The sequence below is a fragment of the Crocuta crocuta genome, unplaced genomic scaffold, assembly GCF_008692635.1.
Source record: "Crocuta crocuta isolate KB4526 unplaced genomic scaffold, BGI_CrCroc_1.0 scaffold207, whole genome shotgun sequence".
Lineage (NCBI taxonomy): Eukaryota > Metazoa > Chordata > Mammalia > Carnivora > Hyaenidae > Crocuta > Crocuta crocuta.
In genome coordinates this window covers 2,344,873-2,367,047 of record NW_027531996.1, presented here as the reverse complement: position 1 = coordinate 2,367,047, position 22,175 = coordinate 2,344,873, and the positions used below count along the sequence as shown (strand labels likewise).

Here is a 22,175-nt window from a genome sequence, read left to right as displayed (position 1 = left end):
AACTATAAACCACATCTTAAAATATTTTGAAAGCTGTCTCATCTTATTTCATGCTGAAATAAAAGCCATCATATCTGAATCATTGCAAACGAAAGCTTTAACAGTGCCCAGGACAGCTGAATAGACCACCGTAGAAGTGGAGTTTCAGTCCTGTGTTTTATTGTTTGGTTTCCAGAAGGGCTTTACTTTGCTATTTTGTTGCTTGCTAAATTTTGCATATAATGGAAGTTCTTAGGGGAAGTTTCTCTTTAGTCCTAACAGATGAGAATAATAGGAACAATAAACATGCCTTAGTTTTAAGATCCACCTTCATGGGGCGCCTGGGTGGCTCAGTCGGTTAAGGTCTATCTCTTGATCTTGGCTCAGGTCACGATCTCGCAGTTCATGGGCTCAAGCCCTGAGTCCAGCTCTGCCCTGACAGCATGGAGTCTGCTTGGGATTCTCCGAGTCCTCTCACCCTCCCTCTCTGCCCTTCCACCATGTGTGCAAGCTCTCTCTCCTTCAAAAATAGATAAACATTAAAAAGAGAGAGAGAGAGAGAGATCCACCTTCATAAAAGTTATAAAACCCTATTTCTATGGATTTGAAACTTTTATTTATTACTACTTTTAGCACTGAGATATAATCACAGGAGAACAGTTAGCTGCTGGGGGTAAAAATACTTTTTCTCCAATAGCAGGCTTGGTTGCTTAGTCTCAGTTAATACTACCAAATGCTCTGTGTGCCTGGATGGCTCAGTTGTTAAGCGTCTGACTTAGGCTTAGGTCATGATCTCCTGGTTCGTGGGTTCTAGTCTCACATTGGGGTTTCTGCTGTCAGCACAGAGTCTACTTGGGATCTTCTGTCTCCCTCTCCTCTCCCCCTTGTCTGCTTATGCTTTCTCAAACATAAACATTAAAAATAACAATACAAATTTTAAAGAATACCAAATTCTCTGTTTAGACTATACAACAGCCTCACTGAAGAAGTGCGTGTGTGTATGTGTGTATATTCTTTTTTATTTATATATTATATATAATATATATTCTTTGTTATTTATATATTATATATAATATATATTCTTTTTATTTATTTTATTTTTTACTGTGTGTCTGGTATATACTGTTTTAAACATCTGTTAGAGATGACATTAAGAGGGGATTTCTAAATGGGGAAAAAGCAGAGGAAAATAAATGTAAAATACGAGACTAACATGTAGAATTTTCACAACCCCTAACCCAGAAAAAGATCTTCCACTTCAATCTAGTCTCCCAGAGAACCTTCAGTGAATCTCCATCTGAAAGCTGTGTAGATGTTCAATGACCTGTCAGTTTGTGTTGCATTTATGTTTAGGCACCTGTTGCAAAACTGGCCCAAAAGCAAAAGCAGCACATTAAGGGAACACTTATATAAAAACTCTGCATGCTTTCAACAGTGAAATATTTATCGAGCAATATATTATGCTGCAGACTGTGGCAAAGAAGCTCCAAAGAAAATGAACACTCCGTGCCTCTCTACAGCTTCCAGTGTCCTCAAAGGAAAGCAAAACATGTAAATAAGTGAATACACAGCAAGACTATGTGTGTGTATGTATGTATATGCAATATATGTATATATGTGATAAATGTAGGTATTTATATAAGGGAGTGTATGTATTTCATAGGAAACATCAGAAGCTTTCATTCGAAGGTAGAGACAAGAGACATTATCTTCTACTTTTGGAGCAGATGATGGGGTAAGGGAGGTCTGCCAGGAGAAGCTAACTTTCAGGGCTAGCACATCGCTGTGTGCACAAGCGATATTTTCTAAATGTAGAATGAGCATTGAAGGGCAGGTAGAATAGGGACAATTGGAAGATGGAGGCGAAGTTACTCTAGACGGCAAAGTATATGCAGGTAGAAATGCATGGAAATCAACTGCTGTAATTTGAGGGGAGGGCAAAGCAGATCTGAAAAAGAAGTCTGGAAGGTGTCAGTGTTACTGGGCAGGGTAGAGGTGTCTTTTCCTCCGTATCGTCTCCCAAACTACCAAAGAATGACACATGTCAAATTGTAAACAGGTAAGAAACTCCAGGTTTCGCGGGCTAAAGGCCACAGAGATCACCAGTGTGAAATATCATGCGACAGGGAAAGTCAAACGCCAAAAGGGAATTTCCCCAGTTACCTGGTTTGTGAGCAGAATTTCTAGAAGTTGTTTTCGTTTTTTCACATAAGGGAAAAATGTTCACAGTCCTTCAGCACCGGGAAAAAGCAGAGGACACAGAGACTTCAGGCAGAGATGCCCGCGGCAGTTAATCAGGGTAGAAAAAGGAATGGATGGAGGAGCCGCTGGCCGCCAGCACCTTGAGGGGACCGCTAATGGCTGCTGCTGCCCGCCCTCTGCCGCCCTCCCTAAACTGAGGAGAGATTTGCTTCTCCAAGTTACTGCAAAAGAGATTTTATTCCCCATGACTCCAAAACATAGACTTCATTGACAATGTCCTTTTCAAATAGTCTTGTACTTTAATTAGGGATCATTTTTTGTTCTCGACCGAGTCCACTGGAAGGCACGTAAGGTAAAGGAATTTGAGCTAGAAGAAAGAAAAAAAATGAGATGATTAAAAGATGACTTAATGATTCACTAATGTAGGTTAATTCTTCAGCTTTGTTTTATTTTTCCCAGTGGGACATTGTCATTTTCCAAAAATCAATCACGGAATTCTCTATGGCGAAAATGAAGATACGCCCTTTTCCTCAGTTCCTGTTGGGAAAACTTTATATTATTCTTGTGAATATAATTTTGCGTCTCCTTCAAAATCCTTTTGGACCCGCATAATGTGCCGGGAGGAAGGATGGTCACCGACACCCAGGTGCCTCAGTGAGTAAATGCCCTGATCAGCAGATGCGGAAGCGTCATTCCATAAATAGAGAGGATGTACCAGATGGGATGTGAGGCTCTTGAGGCTCCTGGCAAATGATCACAGGGAGCAGGACTAGGGAAGCAAGTGAAGATAAGAAATGTAGGCCTTTCGGGGCGCCTGGGTGGCTTAGTCGGTTGAGCGTCCGACTTTCGCTTAGGTCATGATCTCGCAGTTCGTGGGTTCGAGCCCCGCGTCAGGCTCTGTGCTGACTGCCAGCTCAGAGCCTGGAGCCTGTTTCGGAGTATCTCCCTCTCTCTCTGACCCTCCCCTGCTCACGCTGTCTCTCTCTCAGAAATAAGTAAAACATTAAAAAAAAGAATTACAAAAAAGAAATGTAGTCCTTTCTTGAGAAGTCTTTTATGAAAACCAAATGAAGAATAAGTACGTGAACTTTCTTATATTACCTAGAAGTGCTTTACACATTTTAATTTTAAAAACTGATGGCTTATATATTTGACTACGAATATGTAGTTCCTAATATTTGTTTGGTATTCAGCCTGGTCATACTTTTCATTAAAACAAGTCTTTTTACATACTCCTTCTGTTTTGAAACTTCCTATTCCCGCAATGCAAAGATTGTGTCAGTGTAAATATTTTCACTTTTCTGTTTTCCATAAATCACTTCTTTTGTTCTTAGAAGGATATCCTTCAATGAATGTGAAGAACAGACTCAGGAGAGGATAGAAAAGCAAAGAGCAATGGGAAGCAGAGCATATCAACCAACAAAGGAGACAGTTATGGTCTTTCTCCTTCTATAAGAAACATTTAGGAGAATTAAGAGAGAAACGGATGTATTAAAATCTTGTTTTGTACCTAGAAAAGTTTATAAAATTAAAATATTTTTAAACAAAAACACAGAATAGAATGAAATGTTAATTTGCTTCCATAGATGGAATATATGAATATATTTCATATAGTAAACATCGATATAAAGTAGCATGATCTAAACTCTTCTGAAATTTTGTTATTATATGTGATTTCAGTTGAGAGTTTGACATTCTTTTTAAAATATCATGAAATGCAAATTTAGTTTGCTTTTTTTTTTTTTTGCCACTTCCACCTTGTACATTAAACAATTTTTGGTCCTTAGGGCTGTGTTTCTTTCCTTTTGTGGAAAATGGTCATTCTGCATCTTCAGGACAAACACACCTGGAAGGGGACACTGTACAAATTGTCTGTGATGACGGCCACAGCCTTCCTGATAATTCTGATGTCATTACATGTTTGGAACATGGCTGGTCCTCTCCCCCCAAATGCAGCTCCAACAGTAAGTAAAATACTGTCCTGTCACATCCTGACATGCGATGCAATTTTTTAAAATAAATATATCCAAAAAATATAATGAATAAAATAAATATACCTATTGTCAGAAGCTAAATATAGGTTTCACCACTTGCTTTTATCAGTATGAGTTTGTTTTTCAGCTCTAGTTGTGTCTGATAGATATACAAATGGCATAGTTTGCCTGCCTACACAAATCTAATGTATTCAATGAATAGAATTATTAGACAATACAAACACTTTGAAGGCTGTACCTTTATGTTAAAGTAATGTCCACTTATTGTTTACATAAAAATTATCACATTAGTTGAAAATAAACTTAGTTTAAAAGTTTAAGCTGGAGTGTTAAGCTGAAAAGATACTATTTAAGTGAAATTATGTCCAATACTAATTAAAAATGTCTTATGACTGGGGCGCCTGGGTGGCTTAGTCGGTTAAGCGTCCGACTTTCGCTTAGGTCATGATCTCGTGGTTCGTGGGTTCGAGCCCCGCGTCGGGCTCTGTGCTGACTGCCAGCTCAGAGCCTGGAGCCTATTTCAGAGTCTGTGTCTCCCTCTCTCTCTGACCCTCCCCTGCTCACACTGTCTCTTTCTCTCTCTCTCCTAGAAATAAATAAAAATATTAAAAAAAAAATTTAAAAATGTCTTATGACTAAAATATTTATAGTTATTTTCCATGTTTATACTAAATTCCTATGCTTAGTTCAATAAACTGTCAATTTCTATGTTTAAAATATTTTGTACCTGTGAGTGTTATGTTTATTTGCCAGTGGCTTAGAATTTCGGAAACAATTCCTTTGGAAATTGTATAATTTGATGGCATCTCCCAGATTTGGGTGAATGCTTGTAATTCTTCATCCTTATAAGTCCCTGGCAATCACTCTTTTTTTTTTTTTTTAATAATTTTTTAAAATATTTTCGAGAGAAAGACAGAGCATGAGAAGGGGGAGGGGCAGAGAGAGAGGAAAACACAGACTCCAAAGCAGGCTCCATGCTCTGAGCTGTCAGCACAGAGCCCGAAGCAGGGCTCAAACCCACGAACCGTGAGATCATGACCTGGGTCAAAGTCGGACACTTAACTGACTGAGCCACCCTGGCGCCCCTTTGGCAATCACTCTTAAGCCAGCTCATGGAATTCTATCCTATGTTTGTACAGCTTAATACACAACCAAAGACCCAAGGACACTCTTAGGAAGACGTCTCTGGCTCTTTCTCATTATAATACCCTCTCTCTGTTACTCCGCCCTATAAATTCTAGCCACCTTGGCCTCCAAAACTGTGATCTTGCTCTTCCCACCGGACTCTGCATAGCTTCTCCTCCCCTGCAACACAGTCTGGAAAGTGCTACCAGGAAGCTGAAACAACCATGGACTGCACTTTGGAGCTTGGGATTTTTTTCCCCCTTTTCTTGATCATCACGGACTTGCATTACTCATTTCCAGTTTTTTAGAGTTTTATACAGCTTTCTAATGTTTTCCCAGTTGGAGGGTATGCTGATACCAGCTACTCTAGTTTATCAAGAAATGAAGTCTTCTGATAATGCTATTTTGTAAAGATGTGAGTCCAAAACTTCAACATTTAAATTTAAACTTCTAGAAAATAGAGTCTTTTTAAAGCAGCTTGAATTACAAAGTTACTAGTTAGGCCACAACCTCTTTCAATTACGAGGCACTTAAACATGACTAATATTTGTAAAAAATTATAAAAGAACACATTTATTGACTTCCTACCTGAAATGTCCAGTATTGAACAGTGGTTCAATAGGTTGAGGAGGGCTCATGATTTGGAAGGCTTCAGTTATGGTTTAAGTATTTCATTGTCATCTCATCTTGAGAACAAGCTCTCTTCCTTTTTCTGAGATGATGGCAATCGTCAGCCCAGCAATTGTATTTTAGAAGCCTGACAACTGAATCTGACTAGTGGTAACCCGCACAAGCTGGCCCCTGTGTACATTTTGTGAGCCTCCATTAGCTTTTGAAAAATTCTGTGTATCCAAGGTCGGGTGTTGGATCAAGAACAAATTGGAGAAAGTCAGGGGTGGCTGGGTAGCTCAGGTCATAATATCACTGTTTGGGCTGTCAGCACAGAGCCTGTTTTGGATCCTCTGTCCCCCTCTCTCTCTGCCCCTCCCCTGCTCTCTCTCTCAAAAATAAATAAACATTAAAAAAAAGAGAACATTCTGGAGAGTCAACAATGTTTCAGAACAACTGGACTCCATCATGGGTTCTGAGAAAATTACCTCTGTGTCCATGAGTAAATGATTACCTATTTGAGCCAAGATTACTGATCTATGAAGTGAGTATGCTAAACTATCTAGGTAACGAAGGTTAATGATTTTTCTTTAAGTCCCCAAATTATTTCCACCGTGGTGGAAGCTCTTATTTCCTACCAACTATGTTAGATTTATTGACAAATACATAGTGAGAAATAGCTTTTAAAAAGAATTAGAGTAGCAAGGGAAGAAATAAAGGATGGATAATGTAATGATGGAGAGAGATACAGAAAGATGAAAAATAGGTAAGAGGAATGCAGGAAAAGAATAGAGAAAAAGAAATATCTAGAACAAGAATTCTAAACTTTTTCTGAAGTATGCACACTTTCTGTTTCCCCAAAGAAGTTGTGGAAATGATGATAAAATCATTAATCATTTCATGAAATTGATCATGATGTACATGTGCATCTAAATTTTGTGTCCAATGTTAATAACATTGTAAATCACATGCTTTAAAAATATATTGGCTTTACTCTTAATGCTACAGTCTTAATGAGTCATTTTTGAGAGAGAGAAAGAGAGAGAGAGTGCCTGTATGCACATGTGAGAGAGGTAGGGCAGAGGGAGAGAGAGAGTCTTAAGCAGGCACCATGCCCAGCACAGAGCCAGATGAGGGGCTTAATTTCACAACTGAGAGATCATGACCTGAGCTGACTTCAAGAGTCAGTTGCTTAACTAATTGAGCCACCCAGGCACTCTTCACACTAATATTTTCTTAAATATAGAGAATAAATTTTCAGGGAAGTCTGTCTTATCCTAGTAAACTCCTTTTAAATACCACCATGATTTTCTTGCAGGGGCAAACTCTTTGTGATTTTATTTTCCTAGCATAGCAACACCTTCACAAACACAGGTAGTCAACACAAAACAATATGTTCTAACATAGGTGTCTGTATACAGTTGCTTAAGATGTATAAGTGATATCCATTAAAGTTGTATAGATCAAAATATGTGCAAACCCTTATTGCAGTTCTGATATAATAAACAATCTATTTCTTCTATCTATCTATCTATCTATCATCTATCTATCTATCTATCTATCTATCTATCTATCTATCTATCTATCTATCGATCTATCTGAGAGACATTGATTTCTCTCTTACAGTGATTTTCGTAGGTTCAGGCAAACAAAATTATTTTATGAATTGTTTCTACTTTACTTATCAATGCTACCAAGTTGTAAATTCACATTAACAGGATTACATTTAAGATTGTCTATAATTTGTCACATCCTCTTTTTACTATAATTTATTATATTATTTGATAAAACAAATTGTTGGTGCTTGTTTTTATCATCAGATCCCAATATTATGTTTGAATACTTTTAATTTGGCCATTTTTGAATTTTAACTATACATAAACATCTCTAAAGTATTCTATCAGCTTAAATATTATGCTTTGATTCTCAGTTATTAAAGATAGGGAGAGTACTGTATCTGCTTTACTGGCCACTCATATACCTCTTTTTTATTTTTTTATGCACAATTATATATAATTTAAAACTATATTTGGGGAAAATCTTTCAAAAATGAATAAGGTCTAAAATGCTGAAGTTTCTGCTATTCTAGTGAAAGTCCTATAGGCTTCAGGGCTACCACACTCTAGGTCAGAGGTCATCTGTGGACATATGGGATGACACATTTACAGGCTATAGTTCAGTTGATAGAGTAAAGGCAAACTGTAAAAATAATTTATTTAACAGTAGAACTCCTGGGAATTGGTGCTTCAGTTTGTCATTCTGTATGTTTCCTACGGCTGCTGTAACAAATTAGCACAAACCTGATGGCTTCAACAACAGAAATCTATTCCCCTCCAGTTCTGGAGGCTAAGACATCCAAGATCAGTTTCTCTAGGCTAAATCCAAGGTGTAGGCAGAGCTGATTACTTCTGGTGCTCTAGCAAGGAAGCTGTTTACATACGTTTTCCAGTTGCCAGAGGCCTGTTGGTTTGTGCTGCCTTCCCCCCCCTCAAAGCCAGTAGTTTGGCTCCTTTAAATAGTTATCTCTCGTTCCTCTCCTTTTGTGGCCAAATCATTTTCTGACTTGACTTTGACTCCTCCTGCATGCCTTTCCTCAGGATCATTGTGATCACATCAGGCACACTTGGATAGTCCAGGATAATCTCTCCATCTCCAGATCTTTAACTTGACCATATTGGCAAAAATTCTTTTGCCATGTGAGATAACATTCACAGGTTCTGGGGATGAGAACATGGACATCTTTGAGGGGGTGTCATTTAGCCTACCGCAGTCATTTACAGTAAAAACACGAGGCATATTGATTCACAGAACACTACTACTTAACAACTAAAGGAATAAACAGTCTACCTAAAACCCTCTGGCCTTACGTGGGTTATACATGGACGCCTTTTTGTATTCTCATTGACCTGTTTCCATATCACAAACCTCTAGGGCCAATTGTTTTATTATTTATTATTTACTATTTGGTTTTCCAGTTATGAATTCAGTGCCATTTTTGGTCTGATGCAGGACCTGGTCTGATACTCCCAAGTTAAATGAATTCTGCCTGCTAGTAAATCCAAACCAGTGTGAAAACCTAATGAAGGGGTCTGATTCATTGCAAATCACCCATAATCCCTTTTAGGAAATTATTAGATTACTGAATTGGGTTTCTCCTGAGCATGCCAAAACTCTACTGGCAAGAATTCTTTCTCTTGTTTTTTCAAAATACAACACATTTATTTATAATTTACCTAATTCTATAGAAAACTTAATGTATTTTACATTGTTTCCTAGAATATTTTATTTGAGGGTTTATGGCTAATTTATTTTTATTTTATTTTATTTTTATTTGAGAGGGACAGAGAGAGCACAAATGGGGGAGAGAGGGAGGGAGAGAGAATATCTTAAGCAGACTCCGTGTTCAGTGTAGAGACTACTGTGGGGCTTGATCCCACAGCCCTGAGATCATGACCTGGGAAATCAAGAGTTGGGTGCTCAACCAACTGAGTCACCCAGTTGCCCCACGGCTAATTTATTTATAATAAAATGAGGGTGTGGACTAAAAGAATAATTCTAGATTGTATTTTTCCTGGCATAACCCTTATTTTTTTCTCCTAATGGTCATATTTATTAACTTATCTTGATACTATTTACTAAACAAATACTGGTATTTTCAATGTGTTTTTTTTCATAAAAATACTTAAAATCAGATATTGTAGTTGACAATGGGTTTTTGTCTGTATCAGAATATGCTTATCCATTATTTTTTAAAATTTATATTTTTGTTTAGAGAAATAAAAAAATATATATATTAAAGTTTTCTTTGGGGTCCTTGGGGTGGCTCAGTTGGTTAAGTGTCCAACTCTTGATCTCGGGTCAGGTAATGATCTCATGGTTCGGGAGTTCAAGCCCCACATCTGTGCTGATGGTGGGGAACCTGTTTGGGATTCTCTCTCTACCTCTTTGCTTTCTTTCCTCTCTCTCTCAAAATAAATAAACTTAAAAAAATACAGATATGGAAGCACCATAGATTCCATATGTGGTAAAGATATCTGGTCCCATTTGCCCACATGCTATGGTAAGTGCTTTTTTATCCAGAAAATAAAAGCAATCCTGAATATATTTCTTTTCATTAGACTCTACTGAAAAATATTTCCTAATGGACAATAAGCTAAATTTAAGGTGTCTCCACAGAGCTTTAAGAGACCAACATTAAATATTGATATAATAATAGATCTTTGAAAAGCACTTACCCCATCCCAAATAACGTTGTTTATATGCCAATATTTATGACCAGAATTAAAGCTGTTTTTAAGGTACCTTGAATTCAAACTGCCTAATAATTCAAAACTAAGCAGACATTACCAAAGTTATAGTTTGTTATACATGCTACAGCCACTTTAGATATTTTCTTCCTTGACTTTCATTCTTTTCCTTGTCATTTGACTATTAACTCATAATTTATGAGTTGGTTAAGACTTGGTTTTTGTTTATTTTGAGCAGTTTTGGGTTTCATCACAAAATTGAGGGGGAGGTACAGAGATTTCTATATACTATTTGTGCCACACATGCAAGATAGTCTGTCCCATTATAAACTTGATTGACCAGTGTGCTATTGACAATTGACATATCACAATTAACCAAAAACCATAGTACATTATAGTTCATTCTTGGTGTTGCACAAAGTCTTTGGTTTAAATACAGCCTGGAATGCCTCAGGCCAAATCATGCCCTTTTTAAATATGGTTGTACATTTCCCCCCATATGTATTAGTTTTCTACTGCTGCTGTAACAGCTTACCATAAACCTAATTACTTAAAAACAATACAGACTTATTATCTTACAGTTCTGGAGGTGAAAATTCTGAAATCAAGATATTGAATCATGGTTTCTTCTGGAAGTCCTAGAAAAGAATCCATCTATTTGCCTTTTACAGCTTCTAGAAGCCCTTTGCATTTCTTGGCTCATGGCTCTTCCTCGTATCGCTTCAACCTCTGCTTCTGTTGTCATATTGCCTACTTTAATTCTGACACTTCTCCTCCCTTTTGTAAGAACCCTTGTGATTACATTGGGTCCACTATCACCCCGATAATTCAAAATAATCTCTCCATCCCAAGGAGATGGGATGGCCTTTAATTTAATTATTCCTGTAAAGTCTGTTTTCCCAAGGAAAGGTAGGTTTCAGGGATTAGAATGTGGACATTTTGCAGAGGCCATTATTCTGTCTACAACACCATGTAATAATTACACTTGAATAAAGCAGCTAGAAAATCCTATATCAGCCAAGATGAATTATTATCGATAGCTTTTTTTTTTTGCAATTGGATAAGAAAGCGAATGCAAACAACCAGTAAAGAATTGTCATGCAAAATTATTGGAATAAAGTACAGAGATGCATGTGTGCAAATTTTACTAAAGTGAGTGAGTCACATTCCAGGGGGGGTTTGTACAAACTATTATTAAACTATTAAATTGCTAATAACAATGTATAAAACTGGCTAGTTTAAATGATATTTCTGAGATTTAATTAGAAAACATTTCATCATATTTTTGTGATATGTTTTTGATTTGAGAATATTTGTCTTCAAGGTCATTTGTATTTTTACATGTGAATTTTAATGTCTAATTTTATAAATGAACCATGAATAACAGATTAGAAGAGACACACACACACACACATGCACACACACACACATCCATTTTTACCTGAATCAGAAGGTATTCATAATGCATTGGTATTTAGAAAGTTATTAGAGATGTGGTTTAGAAAGATATTAGAGATGTGGCTTAGAAAGATTTTAGAGATGTGGTTGGGTATAATGGAAAGATTCAGAACACCTAAAAGCAATTTAGCCATGTTGGTTAGCCATTTTTTTGAAAAAGTCCATATACTAAATACAGCTCCTCATTTGTAAAATTAGGAATTTTTTGTTTTGTAATGTTCCCTCCTACTTAAAATGTACTAGACGTGTCTTCTTTGGGCCATTCCAGTTATTAACTTTGCAAACATATGTATCATTTAATTAAATATGCCGTGTTTTAACTTTTATTACTTGAAAGAATGATTTTCATGTGATCTGAGTGTGAAAACCATCCATATACTACTTTATAGACAAATAATAAAAGTTATTAAATTTATTGTTAATTAAATACATGAAATAATTTATAAGTAACTGCTCAGTACTTATTTATTATAGTCCTGAAGAGATTGCCATACAAAATTTTACTTTTCTGTTCAATATCCTAATTTCTTAAAAGGGCTTACACATTTAATGGGTGTAATTAGTTTATATTTTGAAGATAAGTATGTAAGCACTTCTGGGTATGAAGCCCCCCAATCTTATTTTTATATTGCATATATTAAATTTAATTTCACAGTGATTATTTCACACATATTTATTTACTTTTATTTTATTGTAGATATAGTATGTCTTGTTCCATTTTTAGAAGCTAATGTAAGTGCTTATCCAAATCAAGAAAAATACACAACTGGAGACGTGTTGAAATTTTCCTGCAGACAAGGACTTACAAGAGTTGGACCAAATTCAGTTCAGTGCTATCATTTTGGATGGTCACCTAATTTTCCAACATGTAAAGGTCATTGTTTATTTTAGAGCTAATGAAACAATTTATAATAATTTATATTAATGTCTATGTATTTTTTGGACCTTATATCTATAATCTGACAAACTGCCAAAAAAATGGCAAAGGTAGTATTTTAATTGAAAAGGAGAAAGGGTGCTGGGTTGTAAGTTAGTTATATTTCCTTTATCAAAGGATAATTCTACCTATGTGTTTTGAAATATGTAATGGAGTTTTATAGATCAAAATATAGTTGCTGGGACTGAGAAGTGTTAGGGATTTTCCCCCAAACTCGATTAAAAAAATATACTTTAGAAAATATTGTGTGGGCCTTGTTATATTTTATTAATTAATTAAGTAATCAAATAAACATATGGGTTATTCAAAATCAAAGAATTATGATTTGTTACATTACTTTTTCAAAATCTTTGATAAAGTTATTTTATATATTTATAGATATTAATAAAAGCTATAATTGCATATGTATATCATATCACATATTTGATAACTATTTTTATATGATATTCAGATCATTGAACTACTTAAAATCGTTAAGGGTACAATTAATATCTTGGTTATAATAACCTACAAAATATTGGAGGTAGGGGCAATCAGGATATTCACATATAGAAAGAATGTAAGATTGGACTAAAAATGATTGTTAATTTAAAGAAATGCAATGAGATGTTTTGTATAGGCTGGTCAATGTTCTTAGATAGATATTCTGAAGAATTTAGAAGTAAAATCTTACTATGTCTATCATTTACTTTAAATTACCTCACAAAAATATTAATTGGGCAAAATGTAACATTCATGCATATGTAGGTCATCAGTATATGTGTTCATTATGCATTTTTCTTTGTTCAGAATTATTTATAAAAAAGCATCAATATTTGAGAAAAAGAAGACTTTACCTAATGCACTATGTACACTGTAAAAGGCAAACCTGAAGAAAATAGGAATGTAGCATAAATGTAATTTAGTTCTAGGTCAACCAAAATAGTAATAGTTCCACATTTTGCCAGATTTATAAGACTATTTAAGCATTATGTAAACAATTTCTTTATGATAGAGCACGTACAGTCATGTGGTCAACCTCCTCAACTCCCCAATGGTAAAATAAAACAGATAAGGAAAGAAGAATATGAACACAGTGAAATAGTGGGATATGATTGCGATCCCAATTTTCTAATGATGGGGCCTAAGAACATACAGTGCATCGATGGAGAATGGACAAATCTGCCTACTTGTGTTGGTAAATAGATGTTAATGTTTAAATAGAACAGTTTAAACCTTGCACTTTATATATATGTATGTCTACGCATGTATGTCTATGCATGTATGTCTATGTATATATTCAAAAATTTTAAAAGTAAACAGATCTTTTATTACATTTTCTTAGAAAATGTGAAAACATGTGGATATGTACCTCAGCTTGAGAATGGCTATGCCCAGTTCTCTGTCCCTCCCTATCGACCTGGTGTTTCTGTGGAACTGAATTGCAGAACTGCATATACACTGATTGGAAATAATGTAACTACTTGTATTGATGGAATGTGGACTGAACTTCCTAAGTGTGTTGGTGAGAATACATTTCTTAATTTTGTATTTGATTGTTTATCATTTTTTAAGTCAATAAATATATTTACACAGGCACATGCTGATGCCCATCAGGTATTAAATAGGATATAAGACACAAAGTTGTTTGTTCCTAATTACTTAAGAAAATGAATTTTTAAAGATTTTATTTGACCTATGAACACTGTGAAAAATTACTGACATGCTAATGGCTCTGTGAACCAGGAGAGTTTAGGACTTCTGCTTCAGAGTGATATCAGATTGCCTTTTCTAGTCATCTACTGCCGGATCCTATCTTCACCATGTGATGGAGCTATGTAAAATGGATTTACCTTAGCTTCTGGATAAACCATGTTCTTTTAAATCTCTGTGCCTTTCCTCATTTGTACTTTTGCTCTCTTCCTGAACTATCTTTCTCCATTGGAACCACATGAAAAACTATTCACCTTCAAGAGTCAACTCAAAATTCACTCAACCCTGTAGCCTCTCCTGGTTCATTTTCCACTACGCATATGCTCATCTCAAAATTTTAGTAGAAAAAGGGGCGCCTGGGTGGCTTAGTCGGTTAAGCGTCCGACTTTCGCTTAGGTCATGATCTCGCGGTTCGTGGGTTCGAGCCCCGCGTCGGGCTCGGTGCTGACTGCCAGCTCAGAGCCTGGAGCCTGTTTCAGTCTGTGACTCCCTCTCTCTCTGACCCTCCCCTGCTCACGCTTATCATTTTTTAAGTCAATAAATATATTTACACAGGCACATGCTGATGCCCATCAGGTATTAAATAGGATATTTAATCTCTCTCTCTCCTAGAAATAAATAAAACATTAAAAAATTTTTTAAAAAATTTGGTAGAAAAATATAGCCTCTCCACTGTGTTGTCTGTCTGTACATTTATCATTGCCATGTACCTAATAGATACTTCTCTTCCATTTAGATTGTAAAGTGTCAGAATATCAGGGCCCATCTGTTTGGACCCAATCTTTAATTCACTGCCTTAGTAATCATTCACTTAGGTTTGCATAAAGTATTAACATTCTGTGTCAGTAACTCATTTCATAATTGCTTTTGGTTGTTATCCCTCAAGTTCCTCATCTGGGGCACGCTCCATTCGTTATCAGAGCTCATTTTTGTCTCACATACTTTCACTCTACCTTCTGTTGGTCTAGACTTTGTCATACACATAGGAAGTCTATATAGGCTTTACTTGACATTTTAATTGAATTAATGTCTCAAAATTTGTCCTCATCTCTCCTCCTCGGCCTAAACCTGTTGTAGACCCAGAGAGATTCTAGATGAGAAGACACAGCCCAAGTACTTTGATTCAATTTTTGTTGAAAAAATGGGGGGAGAAAACGAATGCTGTGAAACATCTTTGTTACACTGTTCAGAACTGGTAGTTTTTACATTACTAGTTTCAAATATTTTGTAATAGAATAAATCATTTAAATAAAAACATTGAGGAAAAATGGAAGTATCCTTTATCTTATCATGCTCCCAATCAGGTAGAGTTTGTACTTTCCGTTCTACTTTTATAGATATAATTTTTTTTAAGTGTAGGATGAGACTTTTGTGTTTTCCCACTAAACTTATGCAAAATTATTGTCTACTTGCAAAGCGCTTTTTTCTTCAACAGTGTAATTCTACTGTGTAGTAATTTACCTTAAGAATGTACCTTGCTTTGGGGCACCTGGGTGGCTCAGTCGGTTAAGCGTCCAACTTCGGCTTAGGTCATGATCTCACAGTTCGTGGGTTTGAGCCCTGCGTTGGACTCTGTGCTGACGGCCAGCTCAGAGACTGGAGCCTGCTTCAGATTCTGTATCTCCCTCTTTCTCTGACCCTCCCCTGCTCACGTGCTTTCTCTCTCTCTCAGAAATAAGTAAAACATTAAAAAAAAATGTACCTTGCTTTATTACTTTATTACCCTATTGGAAATGGAAATTATTTCTTTTTGTCCTGGTATAAAAGGCATGCTTCAGTGTTTCCTAAAATATATGTCTGCAAGTGGAATTGATGGCATCAGTTTGTAGAGACTTTTGATCTTACATGGTACTGTCAAATATATACAAAGACGTCACTCCTCTTGTCATCACTTGATAATTTAATATTTTTGAATTGTCACCAAGTTGGTGGGTCAAAATCATTTCTCATGTTTCATTTTATTTGTCTGAATAATAGCGATATTGACCGTAAGTTCAAGTATTTGTTAGCAGCTAGATTTTCTCTTATGTGCAATGAGCATTTTTCTTTAATTTTATTTTCTTTTTGATTTTAAAATTTATTTGGGTTCTGCATTAAATCTTCTCATAATTATATTGCAAAACTTTTAAAGTATTTTTGCTTTATGGCCTCTATAATATCTTTTTCATTGGAGGGTTTAAAAAAATTTTTTTTAATGTTTCATTTTGAGAGAGAGAGAGAGACAGAGCATGAGGGTGGGGCAGAGAAAGAGAGAGATACAGAGTCCAAAGCAGGCTCCAGGCTCTGAGCTGTCAGCCCAGAGCCCAACCTCACAAGCCATCAGATCATGACCCGAGCCTAAGTTGGATGCTCAACCAATTGAACCACCCAGGCGCCCCTGGAGGGTTTTGTTTAAACTCAATTATCAATCTTTTTTTTTTTTCAATTGTTTGTGTGTTTGTGTGTATCTTGTTTAGGAATCCTTTATTTTTTAGGTGCATAAATATATTCCCCTTTTTTCCTAAGGATTATGATCTCATTACTAAGATTTATTTCTTTAATTTATTTGATATCTTTATGCTGTATTAGAGTATTTTTGTTTGTGTCTATGTGGTAAACTATGTCAATACTAAGTGAATTGTCTGTTCTATTTTCTACTAATATTTATTTCCCCTATGACATTTACTAGTACCCTATTTATAAGTATATCTATTTCTAGATGATCTATTCTGTTCCCTTAACCTGTTTGTATATTCCTATACCAATATGGAAAAATCATTATTATTATAACAATCTTCTTCTCTTATTATTATCATCTTGACTATTCTTTAAAATGCCCCAATCCATCTGAATTTTATCTTATTTTTAATTTTTTAAATGTTTATTTATTTTTGAGAGAGAGAGACAGAGTGTGAGTGAGGGAGGGACAGAGAGAGGGGGAGACACAGAATCTGAAGCAGGCTCCAGCTCTGAGCTGTCAGCACAGAGCCTGATGCAGGGCTCAAAGCCACAAACCATGATATCATGACCTGAGCTGAAGTCAGATGCTTAACAGACTAAGCTATCCAGGCACCCCTCCATCTGTATTTTAAAACTAAATTCTATGATAATTCTGCTTCAATTTTGTTTGGGATTACATAAAATTTGTAAATTTGGCTAGAATTAAAACTTTATTTATTATTGACTCATCCTCCCATGAATATAATGCATCAATCTATTTAGGCAGGTCTCATATTAAACTTTTATATATAATAATATACAAATCTCATTAAATTATTTCTAGATAAGTTTTTTCCTTAAGTTCTTTGGGATTCTATTGATAAGATAGATGAGATCTTTTATTCATTTATATCTATTTGAAGAGTTATACTTTCTATATACAGGATTATAATTTATTTTTTATATTGGTTTTGTTTCCAGCAATCTTGCTAAATTCCCATATTAGTTCTAACAATGAATTTGGATATTTTATTTTTATAAATAATCACAATTTAATCTCATTTATTTTATTTCTTTAGTTCATGAAAATGTCTCTGCATGGTCCAGAAACAACCACCAAAATAATAATCATGTAGCCTCAGTTCTACTAATGTCTGAGGTATTTGGAGTCTCCTCTTAGAGAAAGAGTTGGAGGCAGGACCTAGGAACTAGGCCTGATTCTTACTCTTCCTGTGCCTCTACTTCTTTTAAATCTATTCCGGATTTTCTGATTAGCTTGTCCATGTTTCTTCCACAGAAGTAGTGAAATCCATTTCAGGTTATTCTGTCAGTTTATCAGCCTGTGTGCTCTGCTCTTTTCACCCACATTCTAGCAATCAGGCTTTCAGCCATAATGGATAAGTATTTGTAAGTTTTGTCCTGATGTCCTCAGATACTGTTCTCCTTTGTTCTATCTCCAGCAATCTCAATATATTAAAGCCTTTAATTCTGAACTTTAAAAACTAGCAGACTCTCTGCAGCTATTCTTCAAGATTCTAAAGTAGAAAACCCAGAACCACTCTCTTCCCTCATCTCCTAGACTTTTGGGTTATCAACTGGCCTACTCCACTTCTGGGGATGAAAACTATAGCTGTTGTGCTCCTTTAAGCCTGGAAGATATCTGGCCACTGGCCATTCATGATGACCTACAGAGAGGGAATGTCTTCCAGCCCCAAGAGACTGGACTCTGCTATAAAAAGGTGTAAATTGTATGTGCTCATGGCCAACAATTATTATATAAGAGAAATACAGATATCCAATCATTAGCATCTCATAGGGAAAATTTTAAATATGGATTAAAAAACACTGGAAAGAAGAGAAGTAGCAGAGCAATCCATGTCTCATTATCCCATCCTTTGACACCCTAAGGAAGGGTTCCATAATGATCTACATATTTATGGACAAAAGGGAAGAATCATAACAATAAAAACTCTGTAGACAAGCAGGTGGCCTATTGTAAATGCATGTTCTGAGGCTCAACAGTGTTGTTATCAGGGGGTTCTTCCTGTGAGCATACTCTGACTTCCTGGGTCAGGGTCTTTACTGAGCTTCTGAAACGTGGGAGTAATTGAACTTCAAGGGAAATCCAGATTTATCTCTCCTAGTACTGTACTTCCCACAGACATGTGGTTATTTAGTGGGAAAGAATCACATACGAATATCTTTTCATGGCCTTTAAAAACTAAGCTGAATGAAGTTTCATAAGGACTGTCTTCCTTATTAGTCTGGACCAGAATAATCCATCTTGGATTCTCATTTCCCAAAAGACATTGAGATATTTTTCTGTCTTTCAAAATGGAACACAGTTTTTCATTTCCTTTCTCATTTTTTTCAACAGTCAGCATAGCCTGTGCAATGAAATTAAGAATAGTTTTATGTGATATTGTTTAAAGGCAACAAACATGATTTAATTATATCACTAATATTTCAGATAATTTATTGAAACAATTGCTAATTTCTGCTCAATATTCTTCTCATGTATGAATATTTTCCTTTTTAATAGCAACAGACCAACTTAAGAGTTGCAAAAGACCAAAGTTGCATCTAAGAGAACTGTTAAGTGTAAGAGAAATGTTAAATGTAAGAATGTCTGAATATAAACACAATGCCAGAATAAATTACAAATGTTTGGGGAAGACCACACACATGCAAATATCCTGCATAAATGGAAAATGGTATCCTGAACCAAACTGCAGAGGTAAGATTTGTTTTAGAGATATTTTTGTAAAAGAAAAAAAAAGATTTTGTAGAACTTATTTCATCTTTATCAGAAAATTTCTTTTAAAATTAGCATGTTTTTAAATTAAATTATTTATTGTGTCACATAAATTTTTAAGTTGATGGTGAAGTTAGAAACTACTCACAACATTATTTTCAGACAAATATTATCATTTAAAAACCCTTGCCTTCTGGTAAAGGTGATGAAGTAAACACATTTTTACTCTATGACAATCTCTTGAAATAAAAGAAAAAAAAGAACTGTAAAATCTCTTGAAATAAAAGAAAAAAAAAGAACTGTAAAAATAGAACAAAAACTCAATCTTCAATGATATTGGGAAACAACTAAAACCCAAATGACACATCGTGAAGGTTAACTAACAGATACGATATGATACAATCAAGTCTGGACCAAAAGTAGAAATTAGTCTGGGAAGAAAAAGGATCTGATTAAGAAATTACTTCCCCAAGATTAAACCTCACATTCCTCAAAGGCTTATTTCCAAATTATTTAATTTGAGCAATAGGATTATAAATTACAATTACAAAATGGGCACCACATTAAATAAGAATAAACCAGGTATAGAGAAGATATAGTGCTTACAGTGAAATGACAACAAAGTAGAGAAAATAGAGTAGACTTCAGACTTCTCACAAGCAGTATAAGAAGCCAGAATAAAATGGAGCAATATCTTCAAAGTGCCAAAAAGTAATTGGCAACCAGTTTTTTTCTATACCCAAATTATTTTTTTGATGATTACAAAAAAAATACACTTTTAAACACAGGAAAGATGAAGGGAATTTACCACTCAAATCATCCCTTGAAATAAATCATATAAAATATATATTGGCAAGATGAAATATTAATTCTTAACAAGAGTGTGACTTTATTAGAAATTGTGAGGGTAAAAAATAAAATATATTAAATTTAAATAAGTAAAAATTTCAAGAAGTTAGGGTAACTATAATTTATTTAAAACAACTAAAATGTTTCTAGTTTTATTAAATTTCTTTATTCATAATATTTTACTTTTTATTACAAGGAAGTGAAGTATTTTTCTGAAGGTTTCAAGAATTTTAAAGCATTTCCTGTGCCCATGGAATGTTTAATCAGTTATTGTTCATTAAATAATTCTCACAAGTTCAGATAGATTACTTTTTATAATCACAAAGAAATATTTAAAAGTAATAATAATACCTATCTACTTTTTACCCTTTATTTTGTGAAAGAATTCTCTTCCAAATAACCTAATAACATAGTGTTCACGCTAATAAGAACTATAATTATAAGAACATATAGTAAAACTGCTGAGAGGCAACCTAACCAAAACTTAGAGTAAAATGCATAGCCTTAAAATAATAAGCTTGGGTATGTCATCTGTCTATCTATTGATCAATCGATCGATCGATCGATCTATATATCTATCTTTCATCTATCATCTATCTCCCCTTAAGCTAGGAAACGTAAACTCCAGATATTAGGAGGCAAAATAATAAAGGTAAAATGAAATAGAATATTTTACTTAGAGCTGATCTTGAAAATAATACTAATTTTATAAAGATTAATAAGGAGACCTGTCTAGTCAATTCTACTCTAGTCAAGAATAAGGGTGGGTAGGTCCAAATAAGCATTTCTATAACCCAAAAGTAGATGAATATTCAAATATAGGAAAAACTAATATAAGAATACAATTTTGAAAATAAAGGAATTAAAACATTAATTGAAATGGAAAATATCACGGAAAGGGCATTTACAGACTTTAGGAGACTCCTATTTCTGGAGAGTTCCCTTACCTGGGGGAGTTGCCTTGACAAAGTTTACCAGTCCTGGATTTCAAGTCCATTTCTCCATTGGAGTTGTTTCATGCTCCACAGTTGACTTTTCTGATAGAGCCCTTTAAAGTCAACCCAGAGCTAGCCTTTACTCATGGTTTCCATCCTACCCACTGAGATTTGGAAATGGAGACTATCACCAGTGCAGGCATGCCTCTAGGTTTTACCAGGCAGACGACTTCAGTTATTCTTAAATTTTAAGTGTGAGTCAGAAACTATTATTTGTACCATTACTTCCACGGGAAAAAGCAGTAGTCTAGAAGCGTCCTGCTTTCGCTTGGCCTAAGTTAATTTTTGTCTTAAGTCATGATCTCATGGCTTGCGAGATTGAGCCCTGTGTTGCCCTGTGCTAACAATGCGGAGCCTGCTTGGGATTCTCTTTCTCTGCCCTTCCCCTGGAGCATGCTCTTTCTGTTTCTAAATTAAAAAAAAAAAAAAAAGTTGTTTGTCATCTCACTTTAAATCTTGATATAATTGGATTTGGAAGACTAGGAAAAGGAAAGAAGAATATTATTATTTTAATGCTCTGGGTTGTAATTGCAAACATGTATGGGTCTCAAAACATGAAAAACCATGAAAACATGAAAAAACATGAAAAAAGCAAGTTGTCTTATGGCATGCTATAGTAAATGCTAAGAAAATAAATTTGCAGGCAATAATTTTTCTTGTTTTCATGGTATAAGCAATATTGCCTTCTTTCTTAATAAAAGAAACTAGATTCTACAGCTATAGTAAATATCTTGTGGATATTAAATGTAAATTCACATGTATGTGTTTAGAGAAAATAAAAACTAGAAATTACACATATGTGATAGGGTAGAAGGAAAAATGATCAAACTAGCTGGGCCACAAGAGTAACTTTACTATAGCTATAGAATCTAGTTTCTTTTATTAAGAAAAGAAAGAAGACAACGTTACTTATGC

General features: G+C 35.0%; 1 protein-coding gene across 6 annotated transcripts in view; it reads left to right on the top strand.

The window, feature by feature from the left end:
- CFHR5 (complement factor H related 5) overlaps positions 1-22,175 on the top strand; it is a 126,728-nt gene that overhangs the window by 93,509 nt on the left and 11,044 nt on the right. For all 6 annotated transcript variants that reach the window (XM_077775127.1, XM_077775128.1, XM_077775126.1 and 3 more), the window contains 6 exons: positions 2,641-2,835; positions 3,969-4,145; positions 12,312-12,488; positions 13,546-13,728; positions 13,876-14,055; positions 19,204-19,398. In XM_077775127.1, the coding sequence (XP_077631253.1) occupies positions 2,641-2,835; positions 3,969-4,145; positions 12,312-12,488; positions 13,546-13,728; positions 13,876-14,055; positions 19,204-19,398 (1,107 nt within the window). The remainder of the gene's footprint in view (positions 1-2,640; positions 2,836-3,968; positions 4,146-12,311; positions 12,489-13,545; positions 13,729-13,875; positions 14,056-19,203; positions 19,399-22,175) is intronic.